General features: G+C 39.5%; 1 protein-coding gene across 1 annotated transcript in view; it reads right to left on the bottom strand.

Annotated features, from left to right (window-relative positions):
* ERLEC1 (endoplasmic reticulum lectin 1) overlaps window positions 1–15,544 on the bottom strand; it is a 1,331,813-nt gene that overhangs the window by 1,112,805 nt on the left and 203,464 nt on the right. The window contains exon 3 of the mRNA XM_044055082.1: window positions 3,760–3,840. Coding sequence (XP_043911017.1) covers window positions 3,760–3,840 — 81 coding nt within the window. The remainder of the gene's footprint in view (window positions 1–3,759; window positions 3,841–15,544) is intronic.

The following is a 15,544-nucleotide window of genomic DNA, read 5'->3' as shown; positions in this document are numbered from 1 at the left end:
GGATATGTAAGCCATAGTTGTCTCAGCACTATGGAAGCACTACATGTCACCCATGAGACAAAGCAAGAAAATGAGAAAACAAAGATACAGATAGGCAACTGAGTGGAGGCTGGCTACAACTCTCAGATTTAACAAACCACAACTCTTCATCTAATGGCATTATGATATGTTCATATATACATTGTTTGTTCTATCATCTAAAAACATTATTAAATACAAAGAAAGGCACTGAATATCATTCACTATAATACATGAATCTGTTTAAATTATTTCAAATACTTTACAATTATATCTAGGCATGACCACTTGCCAGTCAAATGACAAAATTTAGCAATAACCAAAGACTTGGTAAAGATACTGTTTGGTTTACGCATGGCTGGCATGGTTTGAGGCTAAACACGGGTAAACCATGCATCACTGCCATGCAGCCATTGATTATTGCTATGCTATAATTCTGTTAAGTTTGTATAATATTATGTATATGTTTTTGTGCGTGTGCATGTGTGTGTGTGTGTGTGTGTGTGTGTGTGTGTGTGTGTGTGTGTGTGTATGCGCTGCCTCCGGCACCTTGCCCAATATTCTCTGCCTCCAGCACCTTGCCCAATATTTTCCTGGCTCAATTATTCACTAGTTTCATCTCAGCTATGCATTGTGAATGTACTATAGTAGTGCAAGTTTGGAACTCCACTGTGGGAGCATTTAATACTCCCAGTAAATGTCATCCATACGGTGAACCCCCACCCCCCCCCCGTCCCAGAATGGACTAGCCAGCAGCTTTTCACTCACATCCTTCCTGACCAAGAAGTAACCAGGGCTTTACCCCTCTACACCACAAAATTGACAGTTTATTTTTTGTTAAATTTTATGTAGCAAATTAGGTATTCTTCCACTTAATGGTAATAAAATAGTTCTCCAAATAACAACAATAAAACAATCAAGTAATCATAAGACAAATGAAATTAACTTGGAGAAAAAACTTTGCACACACACAAAAATAAGCAAAAGATATACATCACAATGCTGCAGACATATGAAGAGAGCTTCCTTATACAACACAAATGTGACTACAACTACAATTAAAAGTGCAGGTTCCACAACACTAGATAACATACTCTGTAGTTTCCTATACAAGATCCAGGAAAACCACCAAAATTTTAATATATGGGATACATCTAATCTAGAAGCTGTTAAGCTATTTAATTTACACATGATTTTGTTAAGTTACTCATTTAAGGAGTTTAGGGATCAGAAACAGTCATTATTTCCTTTCATTTAACTGCATCAAAATGAGTAAAGAGTAATACGCAAAAAAAATCTACATATCTACACATCTAAAAGCATAACAGGTAAATAAAATATGTGGTACTTAGTTGTGTTTTCAAGTAATTCCATAGCTACTAAGAATGAATTGTCTACTATGTGACACAAATGGGTGCCGCAAGTGAGCTGGTAGATCATTACAGAAGGGCAGAAAAAGTTAACTCTTAACCATGATGTTTCCCCCAGATGGATTTTTACATTGGTTAACAAGCTTTGTTTTGGTAGAAGACTTGCAGGCTTCCAAAGCACTCAGTTACCAGACTTGTTCATATGGATAATGCTGGATTTACAATGAGCAAACAGGTTAATGACCAATCAATGTTCATGTTTTTGAATATGTTAGTTTATTGTCTTGGATAAAATCACAGACTTAATAATCACTTAATAATCTGGTTAAATAACAGGTACCACATCATTATAAATTTTATTTGAAGTACATAAGAGTTATATTATTATGACAGCTACGAAGTAGGGCAGGACCAGCTCGAATGTCACACTGATGGGGAAAGGGATGTGAATTTAACATGTGTATCAATAACACTTTGTTTTACAGCACAATAAACCACTCCCTTGCCTGATAAAAAGTATACATATATTTAGAAAGCTTGTGAGGAAATTATTACTCTATTTTTGTTTTACTTGGATCGCTTGTCTGTGTACTTAATAAAGGATTTCTGACTGGAAACAGACTGCCTGCCTTGCTTGGATTACTTTCGAATACTTGGTAATTCTGTACAATTACATATTTTTTATTATTATTTAGTTATTTATTTTTACTTAAGACGAGTTTAAGTTCGCTACTTTTACTACTTTTGTCTGATCTGATTAATATACAGTGATTAACTAGAGATATATGGACTGAAAATATTCCAAACAGAGAAGTTTCTTACACTGTTTTGTTTTTGGACCCACTACACTTGTTTAGTGGGTTGTTTTGAGACTTCGGAGATACCACGGAGATTACTTGTTTTTTGAATATCAGATACTCCTACTCGTATAACAGAAAATGAAAAACAATCTACTTCAGAGCAGCACTCTTACAAGATCACATGTGACATTCTGCATGAAGTTCTGAAAGTTATACACAGGAGAATTAGATTAGTACAAAACAGACGATGTAAAAAATGTAAAAATACCTAAACTGTGAAGATGGGAAAGAGCTACAATATGGTGAAAAGGTTGAGGATCCTGTGATTCTTTTTTCTTAATTTAAATTCTCCCAGAACACAGAGACAGAGAAGTCAAATAATACATGTCAGAACAGGAAAAAATGACAGGGCAGTGTGTACAAAGATTCACAGTAATGAAAGGTTAAGATACGCAGATAAACATCTTCAGCCAAATAGTGAGAAGAATGCAAATATTCTGATCTCTGCAGATGCAGCACTAGTCACAACCACTGACAGAGAATTCCAAAAATTCTCAGAAATGTTACCTGCAATTCCTACCACATATCTAAAGAAACTGAAATTTAAAATAGAAATTATTTCAGATGCACATCTAGAAAAAGTTCCATGTTCTCCAGTTAAACTCTGGGGGGAAAAGGATAATTTTTGTACAAACTGAATTATCTACCTATTCCTGCAACCGTAATCATCAAGAATTCAAGTGTGGGTTAGGTTAACACCCATGGGGAAGAAGTCATTTTTGAAGAATGCTTTTAAGGAGAATAAGGGATCTAACCAGCCCACTGGTGCAGACTTAAGTACCACAGTGACTTAAGTTTGAGAAGTACTTAGATTGCCAGAATGTCGTACAGAGGAAAGGACACATCACCTAAAAGGTCATTCTCTTTTTTGGGGAGAAGGGTATGGGAATACAGCTATATTAAACAGTTTGTTGCATTCCAGCATCAAAAAGGAAACAGGAAGTAAATGATGACCAATATCACAATACAGTACAGCCCCTGGTGACTGGGAAATATGTGGTAAAAGCAGCTGCATCGAAGGCAAATGGAGCAGTTCTGATCGTACTTCAGCATAAACGCCCTCCTCAACTGAATTCCAATGCCATATTTCCATGAATCTAACCTCAGCTCTTGTTGGGGAGGATGACTGGCAAGTAAATATAACCCACAGTGATACTACTGTAGATTAAATACCTAAAAATGTGGTCAACAGGTTCATCAAAGCATGAATATGAGGGTATCTTCTGGTACAATGTTAAAAAAAGAGGTGTAACTAAGTGTTTGAAGGGTTTTACCTCGTCTCTTTAAAATGATAAAGGGCATGGAACATACAATGGGTTGTAACAATGCAAAGTACTCTCTGCAACACCCCTCCCCCTAGTCAATGGTAACTAAATGGGAAAAAATAGTAAGAGTACAATAAAAATTAATAACTAGGACAACACAAAAGGTTAACAGAAATCTAAAAATACATTCTAACCTATAAACAAAAACTTAAAAAAAATGGTAAAACCATCATAAATGTTTCTTACCCGGTAGGAACAGCTGCTTTGCTTAAATAAAGGTTCTAACAATTCTGCAGGACTTGGACCAGTGTAATCTTTAGCATCATCCTACACAGGAAGAAAAAACACTAGCATTTTAAGTATTTCCCCTGTGGAAAAGACACAGTTAAAATACAGATCATCAAAGCAATGAAATAATCAAAAAACTCATGTAACATTCATTAATTAATGTAGGAGGTATACGCATTATACAGCAGCACTACAAAGGTAAGCATCAAATATAAAATAAACAAGGATTAAGGGATTACGTTGCAACCAGCAAGTTACTACAAGTTGGAAAATATCTGCCTTTAGAAAGAAACCATGACTTACAACTACAGGTAGTTAATGAAATCGTCAGAATCACTGTTAGTAACACAAAGCCACAGCCTTCCTGCAAAGATATAACACATGGCTCCCAGTTTACTGAAACTATGTTTAGCAATAACTATTCAGTAGCGACTGAGAGATGGTGATAAAAAAAAAAAAAAAAACTCCCCAATCAGCTATAAACGTGTAACAGTTCTGTTGTGAGAGTCTGGATAATTACGTTTTGGAAGTTCCACTATCCATGTGGATAAATATCAACTGGACACAAGCTGATTTAAATATACTTTTCTCTGCACTTATTTAAGAAAGATTTGATTCAGTAAATATTCTGTGTCTCTGTCTATCTGCAGTTGCCGGAAGTGTGAAAAAGTGTAGCCATCTGGGCTCATTGAAAGTTGTTTGACTGCTTTGAAGTTCCTGTGTTAGTGTTAGCCTGGGGGTTTCTCTGCTTGCTTTAAAATCCGTGTTGGTTACATTTGTAGTAATCATTTCTAATTGGAGTTGCTGGCTACTGAGACTTGTCTGCATATATCAACTGGACACAAGCTGATTTAAGTACACTTTTCTCTGCACTTATTTAAGAAATATTTGATTCAGTAAATATTCTGTGTCTGTGTCTCTGTCTATTTGCAGTTGTTGGAAGTGTGAAAAAGTGTAGCCATCTGGGCTCATTGAAAGTTGTTTGACTGCTTTGAAATTCCTGTGTTAGTGTTAGCCTGTGGGTTTCTCTGCTTGCTTGAAAATCTGTGTTGGTAACATTTGCATTAATCATTTCTACTCGGAGTTGCTGGCTACTGAGACTTGTCTGCATATATCAACTGGACACAAGCTGATTTAAGTATACTTTTCTCTGCACTTATTTAAGAAAGATTTGATTCATTAAATATTATGTGTCTCTATCTGCAGTAACCTGAAGTGTGAAAAAGTGTAGCCATCTGGGCCCATTGAAAGTTGTTTGACTGCTTTGAAATTCCTGTGTTAGTGTTAGCCTGGGGGTTTCTCTGCTTGCTTTAAAATCTGTGGCAGTTACATTTGTAGTAATCATTTCTAAACCGAGCTGCTGGCTACTGAGACTTGTCTGCATATATCAACTGGACACAAGCTGATTTAAGTATACTTTTCTCTGCACTTATTTAAGAAAGATTTGATTCAGTAAATATTCTGTGTCTCTGTCTATCTGCGGTTAGTTCCCCAATCCCCTCCCTGTTTCCTGTTGTGGTGTTAATCTTGGTGGCTTTGGAATTGCCCGCCCCTGCTGTAAATCTGTTTCTGAACACTCCTCCTGGACCCATCTCATTTCCACACTCAACTGAGTACAGTGAGATCATATTTTGATTTCAGATACTCCTACCCATCCCAACTCCTCTGCTGTGTACAGAGAGAGCACTTGGGAAGGACATTCTCCTATACTATCTTAATCTACTCTGTTTCCTCCCTCTCCACCAAAAAAATGCACTTCATCTGCTTTACTGTATTTGTGTTTCTTCCTACTTTATTACCTTATTTTGCTTTTGCCTCTTCTTAAAAGTACTCAGTTGAATTTATTCTGCTGCCTTTATTACTGCTTGTTAGTAGCCTGATTAAATTGTAACTGTTATTCTAAGGCTATTGGTTTAAGCACTTGGGCTTCAAACCAGTTGTTTTACATTAAGAAGGTTTTTGGTCTGCACTGTTGTGGCAGGACAGGTAGAGGACATCCATCTAAGTTGGGAACTGCTGATTGAAGGCTCAGTGTCTGTTATTCTAAAAGTGTTTTAGTTCTGGGTTAAGCACTTGGGATTCAGGCCAGTTATTCTACATTAAGAAGGTTTGTAGCCTGCACTCTTGTGGGAGGAGAGGCTAGATTCTGCCCTTCTGAGCTGGGAATTCCTGGTTAAAGGCTTATTGAGCATGCTTACTTGAACTGTTTCTTTCTGAAATCGGTACACCTTGTTTGCTGTAGCATCGACTAGATTCAGGCCTGCTGGATCTAGCTTTGTTTGTACCCTAGTGGCAGGAGTGTGCAGTTACAACTTGTCTGATTGAAGACTGTTGGAACAGGGCTCAGTTTTTTGCTTTTTAACTGGTTAAATGGGTAAAGTGTTGTTTTGATTATATCTGCTCTATTTTCTGAAAAAAAAAAAATATATATATATATATATATATATATATATATATACACTTGTTTCCCACCTTTCTGAACTAGTATAGTCCAGTTTTCAGGTCACTGCTGAATCCAGGGCTGTGTTACAAGTTTGTGTGTTGCCCATACTTTACTTGGCTAGAAGGAAGTTTCTCTGTTCACCTGTGAGACAGGGGAGCTTTGAGCAGCCTATCTGTCCCTGGAGGAGTGGTTTCAGCCCATAAATTTGTAGTTTATTGGCCATTTTGGGCTAATTTCTCTCTCTTTCACTTCCCTGCTATAAAAACCGCATTTGCATAGTTTTTGCACTTGTATTCGGCTCAGCAAGTGCCTTCCAGGTGTTCTGCAGAGTCTACAGCAGCTAAGAGACAAAAGAGAGACTTTGGAGTGATTAAGTATAATTTTTCTGCTTTTTTTTGCTGTCTTAAACTAATTCCGCCTAAAACGCCAGTTGCTTTAGCGTTTCTGTAACTTAAAAAGTGTGTTATTACTACATATTGTACTTATTTGCTGCCTGCACTTGAATTAAGTTGTTTTTGTGTTTAAATAATCTGTTTAACTGTTGTTGGCTACACACTAAAGTGTGATGGCTTTTTCTGTGCATTTAAAGTGTTGTTTTGATTGTATCTGTTAAGAGAAAAAGTTTTAAAACACATTATTATTATTTGTCTCATTCTCCCATCTAGCAAAATGAATATGCTATTTGCTGAAGTGTTGGTAAGAAAAGGTCATTGAACCATGTTTATTAAAGATGGGCTTTATCTATGATAGATGTAGTTTGCTTATGAACTTGAATAGCATCCGTTTTCTATACTTCTGAATAAGAGTTAATTTACTGAGGCAGGCTCTGGAAAATTCCAGCTACCACTGTGGTTTTGAGGTAAACGTTCTACACTAACTGTGGTTTTGAGGTAAAGCATTCTTTTCTGAGGTAAATTGTGATCCTAGATGTTTTTCATAGCCAACTGTCAATTGTTAGAAATGTAACAAAAGCTATTTTGGCTAGTAACAGGAAAGTATAAAAGTTGATGTCAGTAACCAAGCTGATCAGATTGAGATCATCTTGGCCAACATGTTGCTGTAATCTGGTTAGCAGTTAACAAAGGAAATTTTCATCACCTGAGGCAGATGTGACTCGCTTGAATTTTTCTTCTGACATTTTGGTCCTTCGGACCGGAAACCTCTACGAAGATATGGATCAGACTGACAGAGAGACCGAAAAACCTGCGCAGATGAGGGTTTCTCATCTTAAGATTCCCTCGACGGAAAGCCCTCCGACTGATTTTTTTATTTTATTTTATTTTATTTAACATTAGTTGGCCGGGAAAGTCCGACTAGGTTCCACAGATCCTGTTTTCAGCGGAGGCCCGGGGAGAAATGCTCCAGAAGCATGTCTTTAGAATGTGGGAGGAAACCGGAGTACCCGGAGGAAACCCACGCAAACGCAGGGAGAACATGCAAACTCCGCACAGAAGGTACCCCAGCCGAGAATCGAACCAGGGAACCTCTTGCTGTGGGGCAACAGCATTAACCATTGCACCACTGCGCCGCCCAATTTGTCGTTGGAAAGAGGCCGGCCGCTCTCTGATCCCTATCTGAGGGACGGTTTCCGAACCAAAAGGGGAAACGGAGTCTCATCTGGTTCAGGTAGGATGAAAATACCTTTTTTTCTTTTAATTTAATTTAACCTTGTCGACAGGGGTTTTATTTTTAGTTAAGGGTTTTATTTTTAGTTAAGGGTGGGTAGGAATAATTAAGATTATTCTGTTAGGATTACCTGTTATTTTGTTAGGATCCCTGTTAAGATAGCCCCATTTTGTAATAAGCCCTGTAAAAATAACTTTGATGCAGTCCTAAAATATACAGTCCTAAAATAAGAAATCTAGGAAAACATGGGTTCAAGTTGCTGCAAGTGTGAGAGTGATGTCTGTTTAAATGTTGATGCTAAGTATATGAAAAGTTTAAACAAAAATAATGTTACATTTTTGAGAAGTGGAAGTTGAAATATGATTTTGATGGTACACTGAATAAGAATGCCTGTGCAAAATTGGTTAGAGATTTGAAAAAGGATGCAGGAACTAGAACTAAAAAGCAAAGACAATTGGGATTTCCCCAAGCACAAAAATGGTTAAAAGAAGCAAATAAACGAGCTATAAAAGAAAAACAGTGTCAGGAAAAAGAGAAAATAAATCAAAAGGGATCACTGGTGCCAAGTGGAAAAGTAGCTTTATTTTTAGATAAGGAGGATGAGCACACAGTTTGTGCAGTACAAAGGCAGGCAACTGCCCCACCGTATGGGGAAATTGCTGCTGCCGTACCGGCGGAACCTCCTCAATATCAGTCTGAAGATGTGGGATCTGTAGAGCAGGGTGGGTTATTAGCTGTTCAAGGAAATGTTGTGACCCCTCCAATTTACCCACAAATTCCCGTAGTACCTAAAGTTGCTTTGCAACAGGTAGACCAACCTATGCAGTTAAGGTCAGGACCAGTAGGGCAAGGACATTGGGCTATTAAACTTTCTGACCATTCAGAAGCTCTTCCCTTAATACAAGTTGCAAACCTACAAGCAGGAGATGCTGGACAAGAACCAACTATTTTAGTTTATCATCCCTGGGCTAGAGAGGATATAAAACGAGCTACAGATGGTATCCCTCATCCCAAGGTTAATTTTCAAAAATTTTCTGAGGACATAGTTGGTATGCGTTTAAGTTATCATCTAAATGGTTTAGAAGTAGAACAAGTAGTGCGACAAATCTTAGGTCCAGATTGGCACTTAGTTTGTGGTACTTGGACATGTAAGGCAGATGACGGCACTACATTAAAGCATAATTCTGGGGTGTTAGATACGCAAGTCACTGATCTGTTAAAGAGAATTTCTGATAAGTGGTGTCCAAGAGCAGATTGGACAGTAATAAATCAGTGCCTCCAAAATGATGATGAATCTGTAGATCATTATATTGTAAGACTGACAGAAGTGTTCAATAACCATTGTGGAATGATGATTCCGCAGGATCAGACTAATGATAGTCCGTATGAACAGCAATTAAAAAATGCTTTCCTTAAAGGTTGCAAGGCTCCGATAAGTAGTTTTATTACTAAGCACATGGTAGATCATAGAACATGTAGACTGCAACCTTTGTTTGAATATGCACGGCATGCTGAGCGACATTTTAATTTAAAAAAGAAAAAGAAAGTACAAGTGTTAGCAGTAGGGGATGATGGTGGTATATTTTTGGTACAGGACCAAAGGGGGCAAGGGCGCCTTGGTGGTGTAAAAAAAACATGGGGGCCCGCAATGGGACACGTTAAATGAACCGGGTGGACATTCAGCCTATAGGGAAAGGTTAAAACGTGGAGAATGTTTTAAATGCAGTAGACGTGGGCATTTCGCTGCCGACTATGAAGAGTGGCAACATCCCCCACAGCTTACGAACAAGGGCTCCGCATGACTATATGATAGTAAAGAAAGGCACCATCTTCATTATGGGGATAGTGAAGAGGCAAACACTCTCTACGATGAATGTCAGAAACACTCTAATGGAAGGGCGGGATTGTGACTGTGAAGTCATAAACCTGGCAAATTTGGGTATTGCTATGCATCTAGATCAGAAACCCATGATAGAGTTTTTGATTGAGGGACAGAAAGTGGAGGTTTTATGTGATTCAGGTGCATCGCATACACTTTTGGGTGCAGCAGTTCTGCCTCCAAACTGCGAAACAGATGAGTTTGTCCTTGTAAAAGCGGCAAACGGGAAAATTTATAAGGAACCACTGTCTCATCCTCTACTGTTCACAGATCCGCAAATAAACCAAACTGTTAGGTGTAGGGTAATTATATCAAAAGTTTGTCCAGTTAATTTGCTAGGAAGAGATTTGATGCATGTGTTTGGAATAGCGGCAATTCCCACACCTAAAGGTATTGAGGCAAAAAGGTTAGCAGATGGCTTAGTAGTACAGGGAGTACAAGACTTGTTTTACTGGTATAGCCTAGACTTGATTTCAGACGGCCCGTGGAGGGTTGATAGAGAGTTGATCAATCTAGCTCTAAATGAATCGAGGAGCGGGTCACCACAGGTTGCGGCGCACTTACATTGTACTATGTTCTATAAGGCCCCTGGTCTGGATTCTTGATTTCAGATGGCCCGGGGAGGGTTGATACAGAGATGATCAATCTAGCTCTAAGTAAATCTAGGAGTGGGTCACCGCAAGTTGCAGCGCACTTACATTGTACTATGTTCTATAAGGCCCTTGGTCCGGATAAAGACTTGATTTCAGACTGCCCGGGGAGGGTTGATACAGAGATGATCAATCTAGCTCTAAGTAAATCTAGGAGTGGGTCACCGCAAGTTGCAGCGCACTTACATTGTACTATGTTCTATAAGGCCCTTGGTCCGGATAAAGACTTGATTTCAGACTGCCCGGGGAGGGTTGATACAGAGTTGATCAATCTAGCTCTAAGTAAATCTAGGAGCAGGTCACCGCAGGTTGCGGCGCACTTACATTGTACAATGTTCTATAAGGCCCCTGGTCCGGATAAAGAATTTGAAAAAGAATTCTTTAAGCACAAGTGTGCAAGGATAATTTTGAATGATATGTTTTGGGATACGCAAGGTAATACAGTAGTAACCTGTACTTTGACTAAGGAAATGAGTTCTTTATATCGCTCAAATTATAGCCCACATATCTCAGTTACTAAAGCAGAAGGGACACATTGGGAAGATTTGGCAAAAAAGGTAACGATTTAGAACACAATGTCTGAAAGTCAGCTGAAAGATCAACAGATCCAGGTACAAAGATTAAACTGGGTGATTTGGGCACGACCAAGTGTGCACCTCAGGGATGACAAAACAGAAATGACATGACAAATCCTCCTAACTCAAGAGGAAGATAGTGCGTTAAGTGCCTTGCCTGTAGACTTATGGTCAAAAGGTAAAGGAGATGTAGGACTGATGAAAACAGCAGGTGAAGTTTGTATAACTGCAAAGTCAGGTTTTAGACCTCGTAAGCACCAATATCCACTAAGTAAGCAAGCAGAGGAAAGAATTAAGCCAGTTATTGAACAGCTAAAACAGGTAGGAATTGTTGTTGAATGCCCAGATTCACCCTGCAATACTCCGTTGTTTCCTGTAAAGAAACTGGATGGGTCATGGAGATTGGTTCAGGATTTACAAGCAGTTAATTCAGCTGTGATCCCAAGAGCACCGGTGGTCCCTGACCCCTATACATTACTTAATGATTTACTACCTCAGCACAGATATTTTTCTGTCATAGATATAAGCAATGACTTTTTCTCCATACCACTACACAAGGAGAGTAGATTTTGGTTTGCATTCACTTTCCAAGGTAAAAGATACACATACACCAGATTGCCACAGAGTTATTGTGAGAGTCCGACAATATTCGCACAAGAAATGGCTGCGAATTTAGCTCAGTTTGTTCCCCCAGAGGGAAGCCAGGTTCTGTTGTACGTAGATGATATTTTATTGGCCTCACCCATGCAGGAAAGTTGTAAAAAGGATACCCTAGCACTTCTTAAGAACTCTGGGGTAAATAATCCCTTTACAGACTTTCTACGAGCGTGGTTTGGAAAATGGAGTCATCTCATCAGCAGTTTCCTGGTGTCCGTCGGGGTCGCTGTGGCTATCGTGGTGGTATGTGGTTGCTGTTGTATACCCTGTATCAATGGTCTTCTACAAAGACTGGTTGATACTGCTGTTACGAAAACGATGTACCAGCAGTTGCAACAGACTGGTGAAAGTGAATACATTGAAATGTGACTTTTGCGGTATGTTTGAAGTTTAAAAGTTTGTCTTGCAAATGAAGTAATGTATGCAAAGAAAAGCTTAAGTTTTTACCATATATTGCTGAAATAAAAAGACAAATAAAAGTGTTTTGAAGGGGGAAATGTTAAGAGAAAAAGTTTTAAAACACATTATTATTATTTGTCTCATTCTCCCATCTAGCAAAATGAATATGCTATTTGCTGAAGTGTTGGTAAGAAAAGGTCATTGAACCATGTTTATTAAAGATGGGATTTATCTATGATAGATGTAGTTTGCTTATGAACTTGAATAACATCTGTTTTCTATACTTCTGAATAAGAGTTAATTTACTGAGGCAGGCTCTGGAAAATTCCAGCTACCACTGTGGTTTTGAGGTAAACGTTCTACGCTAACTGTGGTTTTGAGGTAAACATTCTACACTAGCTGTGGTTTTGAGGTAAAGCATTCTTTTCTGAGGTAAACTATGATCCTAGATGTTTTTCATAGCCAACTGTCAATTGTTAGAAATGTAACAAAAGCTATTTTGGCTAGTAACAGGAAAGCATAAAAGCTGATGTCAGTAACCAAGCTGATCAGATTGAGATCATCTTGGCCAACATGTTGCTGTAATCTGGTTAGCAGTTAATAAAGGAAATTTTTATCACCTGAGGCAGATGTGACTCGCTTGAATTTTTCTTCTGACAGTATCTGCTCTATTTTCTGAAAAAAAAAAAAAAAAAAAACAATACTTGTTTCCCGTCTTTCTGAACTAGTATAGTCCAGTTTTCAGGTTATTTCTGAATCGAGGGCTGTGTCACAAGTTTCTGTGTTGCCCATACCTTCCTTGGATAGAAGGAAGTTTCTCTGTTCACCTGTGAGAGAGGGGAGCTTTGAGCAGCCTATCTGTCCCTGGGAGGAGTGGTTTCAGCCCAGAAGTTAGTAGTTTATTGGCCATTTTGGGCTAATTTATATCTTGTTCACTTCCCTGCTATAAAAAATGCATTTGTGCGCCGGGCAGTCAGCTAGAATTAAACTATTCTTGGCTCCACAAAGTCTACTCTTCAATTTTTCCCTTGAAACTAGACAAACCTTCAACTTTAGCACTCAAACCATTCATTTCACAGTCAAGCACTTACTTAAAACTCATAGCAAGCCCTAATTAACCCTAGCACTAGACCCCCCCCCATACTGTCCAGAAGGACAAGGCTCTCTATTCGTCCCCACAAGCCAATCAGAAAAACAGCTTACTCTACCTATTCAGACATGTCCAAAGGGCAGTTTCTGATGTACTCTCCAGTCCAACTGGTGAATCTGGGCATTTTGAGGCAATGTTACAACTGCCTCATATACACAGACGACCCTCTCCTCCTAACACTAATATATGTGAGAGATGCAATTATACAGCCAAACTGGAGGTAAAGCTCTCTCAACCCAAGACTGGAACTGACAGTCAAGAGGAGAAGGGTAATACTTGCAACACACCACCAGTCTCACACAGACCTAATATACCAACACCGGCAAATAACACACAGGAATACATGAAAACATACTCGGAGGCTCTAAATAAAAATCTGCAAAAGCAACAGAGACCTCCAAAGCAGACATCCAAGCAACCTCAACACCCCATCACCAACCATGAAACACATAATTCACATAATCAGTGTGCCACGCAATCACAGCCCTCAAGACAAAATAACATACCCAACACACTAGTAATAGGCGACTCTATAGTCAGGCATACTGATGTCCTACTAACTAGGCTGGACAAGGAGAAGGTTACAGTTAGCTACCTATCGGGTGCCAGGATCCGCCACATAACACAAGCACTCAGGTCACTCCAGAACAAGTACAAATATGACTCTGTCATTGTCCATGTTGGTGTGAATAACCTGAGACGTACCTCCCTGGACTACATGAAAAGAGACATGGAAGAGCTCTCTGATCATGTAGCCCAGGCCGATATGACCCTTACCCTGAGTAACATCCTGCCCTCACCAAGAATGATGCCACAGTATAAAGAAAAAGTTATCAATTTCAACAATTGGCTATGTTTCTGGTGTTATTCAAAGGGGATCCAGTATCTGTCCACCTGGGATGACATGCTTGACAAGCCACGTTGCTTTGCAAGAGATGGCTTGCACCTGTCACCCTTAGGCTTTTGAATAATGGCCAAGGCTGTTGCCACCCCCACAGTGCCTTTTTTAGGCAAGGCTCAAAAGACAAACTCACCACCATAAATAGCACAAGTAACCAAAAACTGAGGGTAATGCTACTCAACGCCAGAAGTCTAAACCTCAAAATACACGCACTTGAGGCACTCTCAGTATGGAGAACATCGACCTCTGTGCAGTAACAGAAACCTGGTTTAAGGCTCCTGAGAGCACCCCAGCACTACTAGGCTATAACTCATACCCATACCTTTCGGCCACAGAACAAGGACCGAAACACAAAAGGCGGGGGTGTATCCATATTCATCAAGGATACCCACATCTCCAGGTTAGTGGTGCAGCACAATGCATCAGAGATCATCCATGTGCAAATTGTAGCTTGCTACAGATCACCCACCATGACCCAGGACCCCCATTCCGCATTTCTGGAGACACTAGGAAATATGAAGGTCCTACCAAACACCCTAATACTGGGTGATTTCAATTACTCAAACATAAACTGGGAGAACTACTCAAGTACTAACTCCCTTGCCCAACGCTTCCTAGAATTTATAACCTCAAATGCCCTAGATAAACTAGTCAACACCCCCACCAGAGGGAACAACATATTGGAGCTGGTCATCACCAACACGGGCGACCTATGTTCCACACCTGAGGTCAACCCCTCGCTGGTTAGATCAGACCATAGACTAATTACTCTGGATATCCACATTCCACCCTCACCCCCAATCAAGGAAACCACTGTGAAAAACTTTTCAAAAGCAAACTTCACGTTACGTAAGACCGAAGTGGAAAGGTTCAATGTCCCCATGCTAAAGGACAATGCTGTCCAAGCTGCTGAAACCTTTACAAAGGCACTCTATGAGCATCTGCAGGAATACATGTATCGTGCTATCCCAAGTAAAACCAAGACTCACTCCTCAAGAATAAGAAACCAGTCTGGTGGACCCCTGCCATAAACAAGCTATACAACAGAAGGAGGAAACTTTTACAGAAAAGACTAAAATCCCAAGAAGGAAAGATATCCCTGATCAGTATCAGCAAGAAACTACGATCCCTCATTAAATCATCCAAGGATAGTTTCGAAAGAAAAATTGCCAAAGACTCCAAAGATAATCACAAAGCATTCTTTAGCTATGTCAAGAACCTAAGTGGAAACTCTCAGATCTGCTCTTCGCTAGTGCAGAATGGCACAAAATACACTGAACCAACTGATATTGCCAACATTCTGGCAGACAGGTTTAGTGCAAACTTCACCTGCCTCTCACCCCCTAAAGGGCCCATAGCCATACCAGAAGAATGTATGGCCCAGTCAATCACCGACACATGTTAAAACAGCCCTATCCAAAGCCAAAAACACAGTCGCACAGCAGCAGTTATCCCGCTCCACA

This window comes from Protopterus annectens, chromosome 1.part2, assembly GCF_019279795.1.
Source record: "Protopterus annectens isolate FY-2018-M chromosome 1.part2, PAN1.0, whole genome shotgun sequence".
NCBI classification, from domain to species: Eukaryota; Metazoa; Chordata; order Ceratodontiformes; family Protopteridae; genus Protopterus; species Protopterus annectens.
The sequence above is the reverse complement of the archived record's forward strand: the minus strand, read 5'-3'. Positions and strand labels throughout refer to the sequence as shown.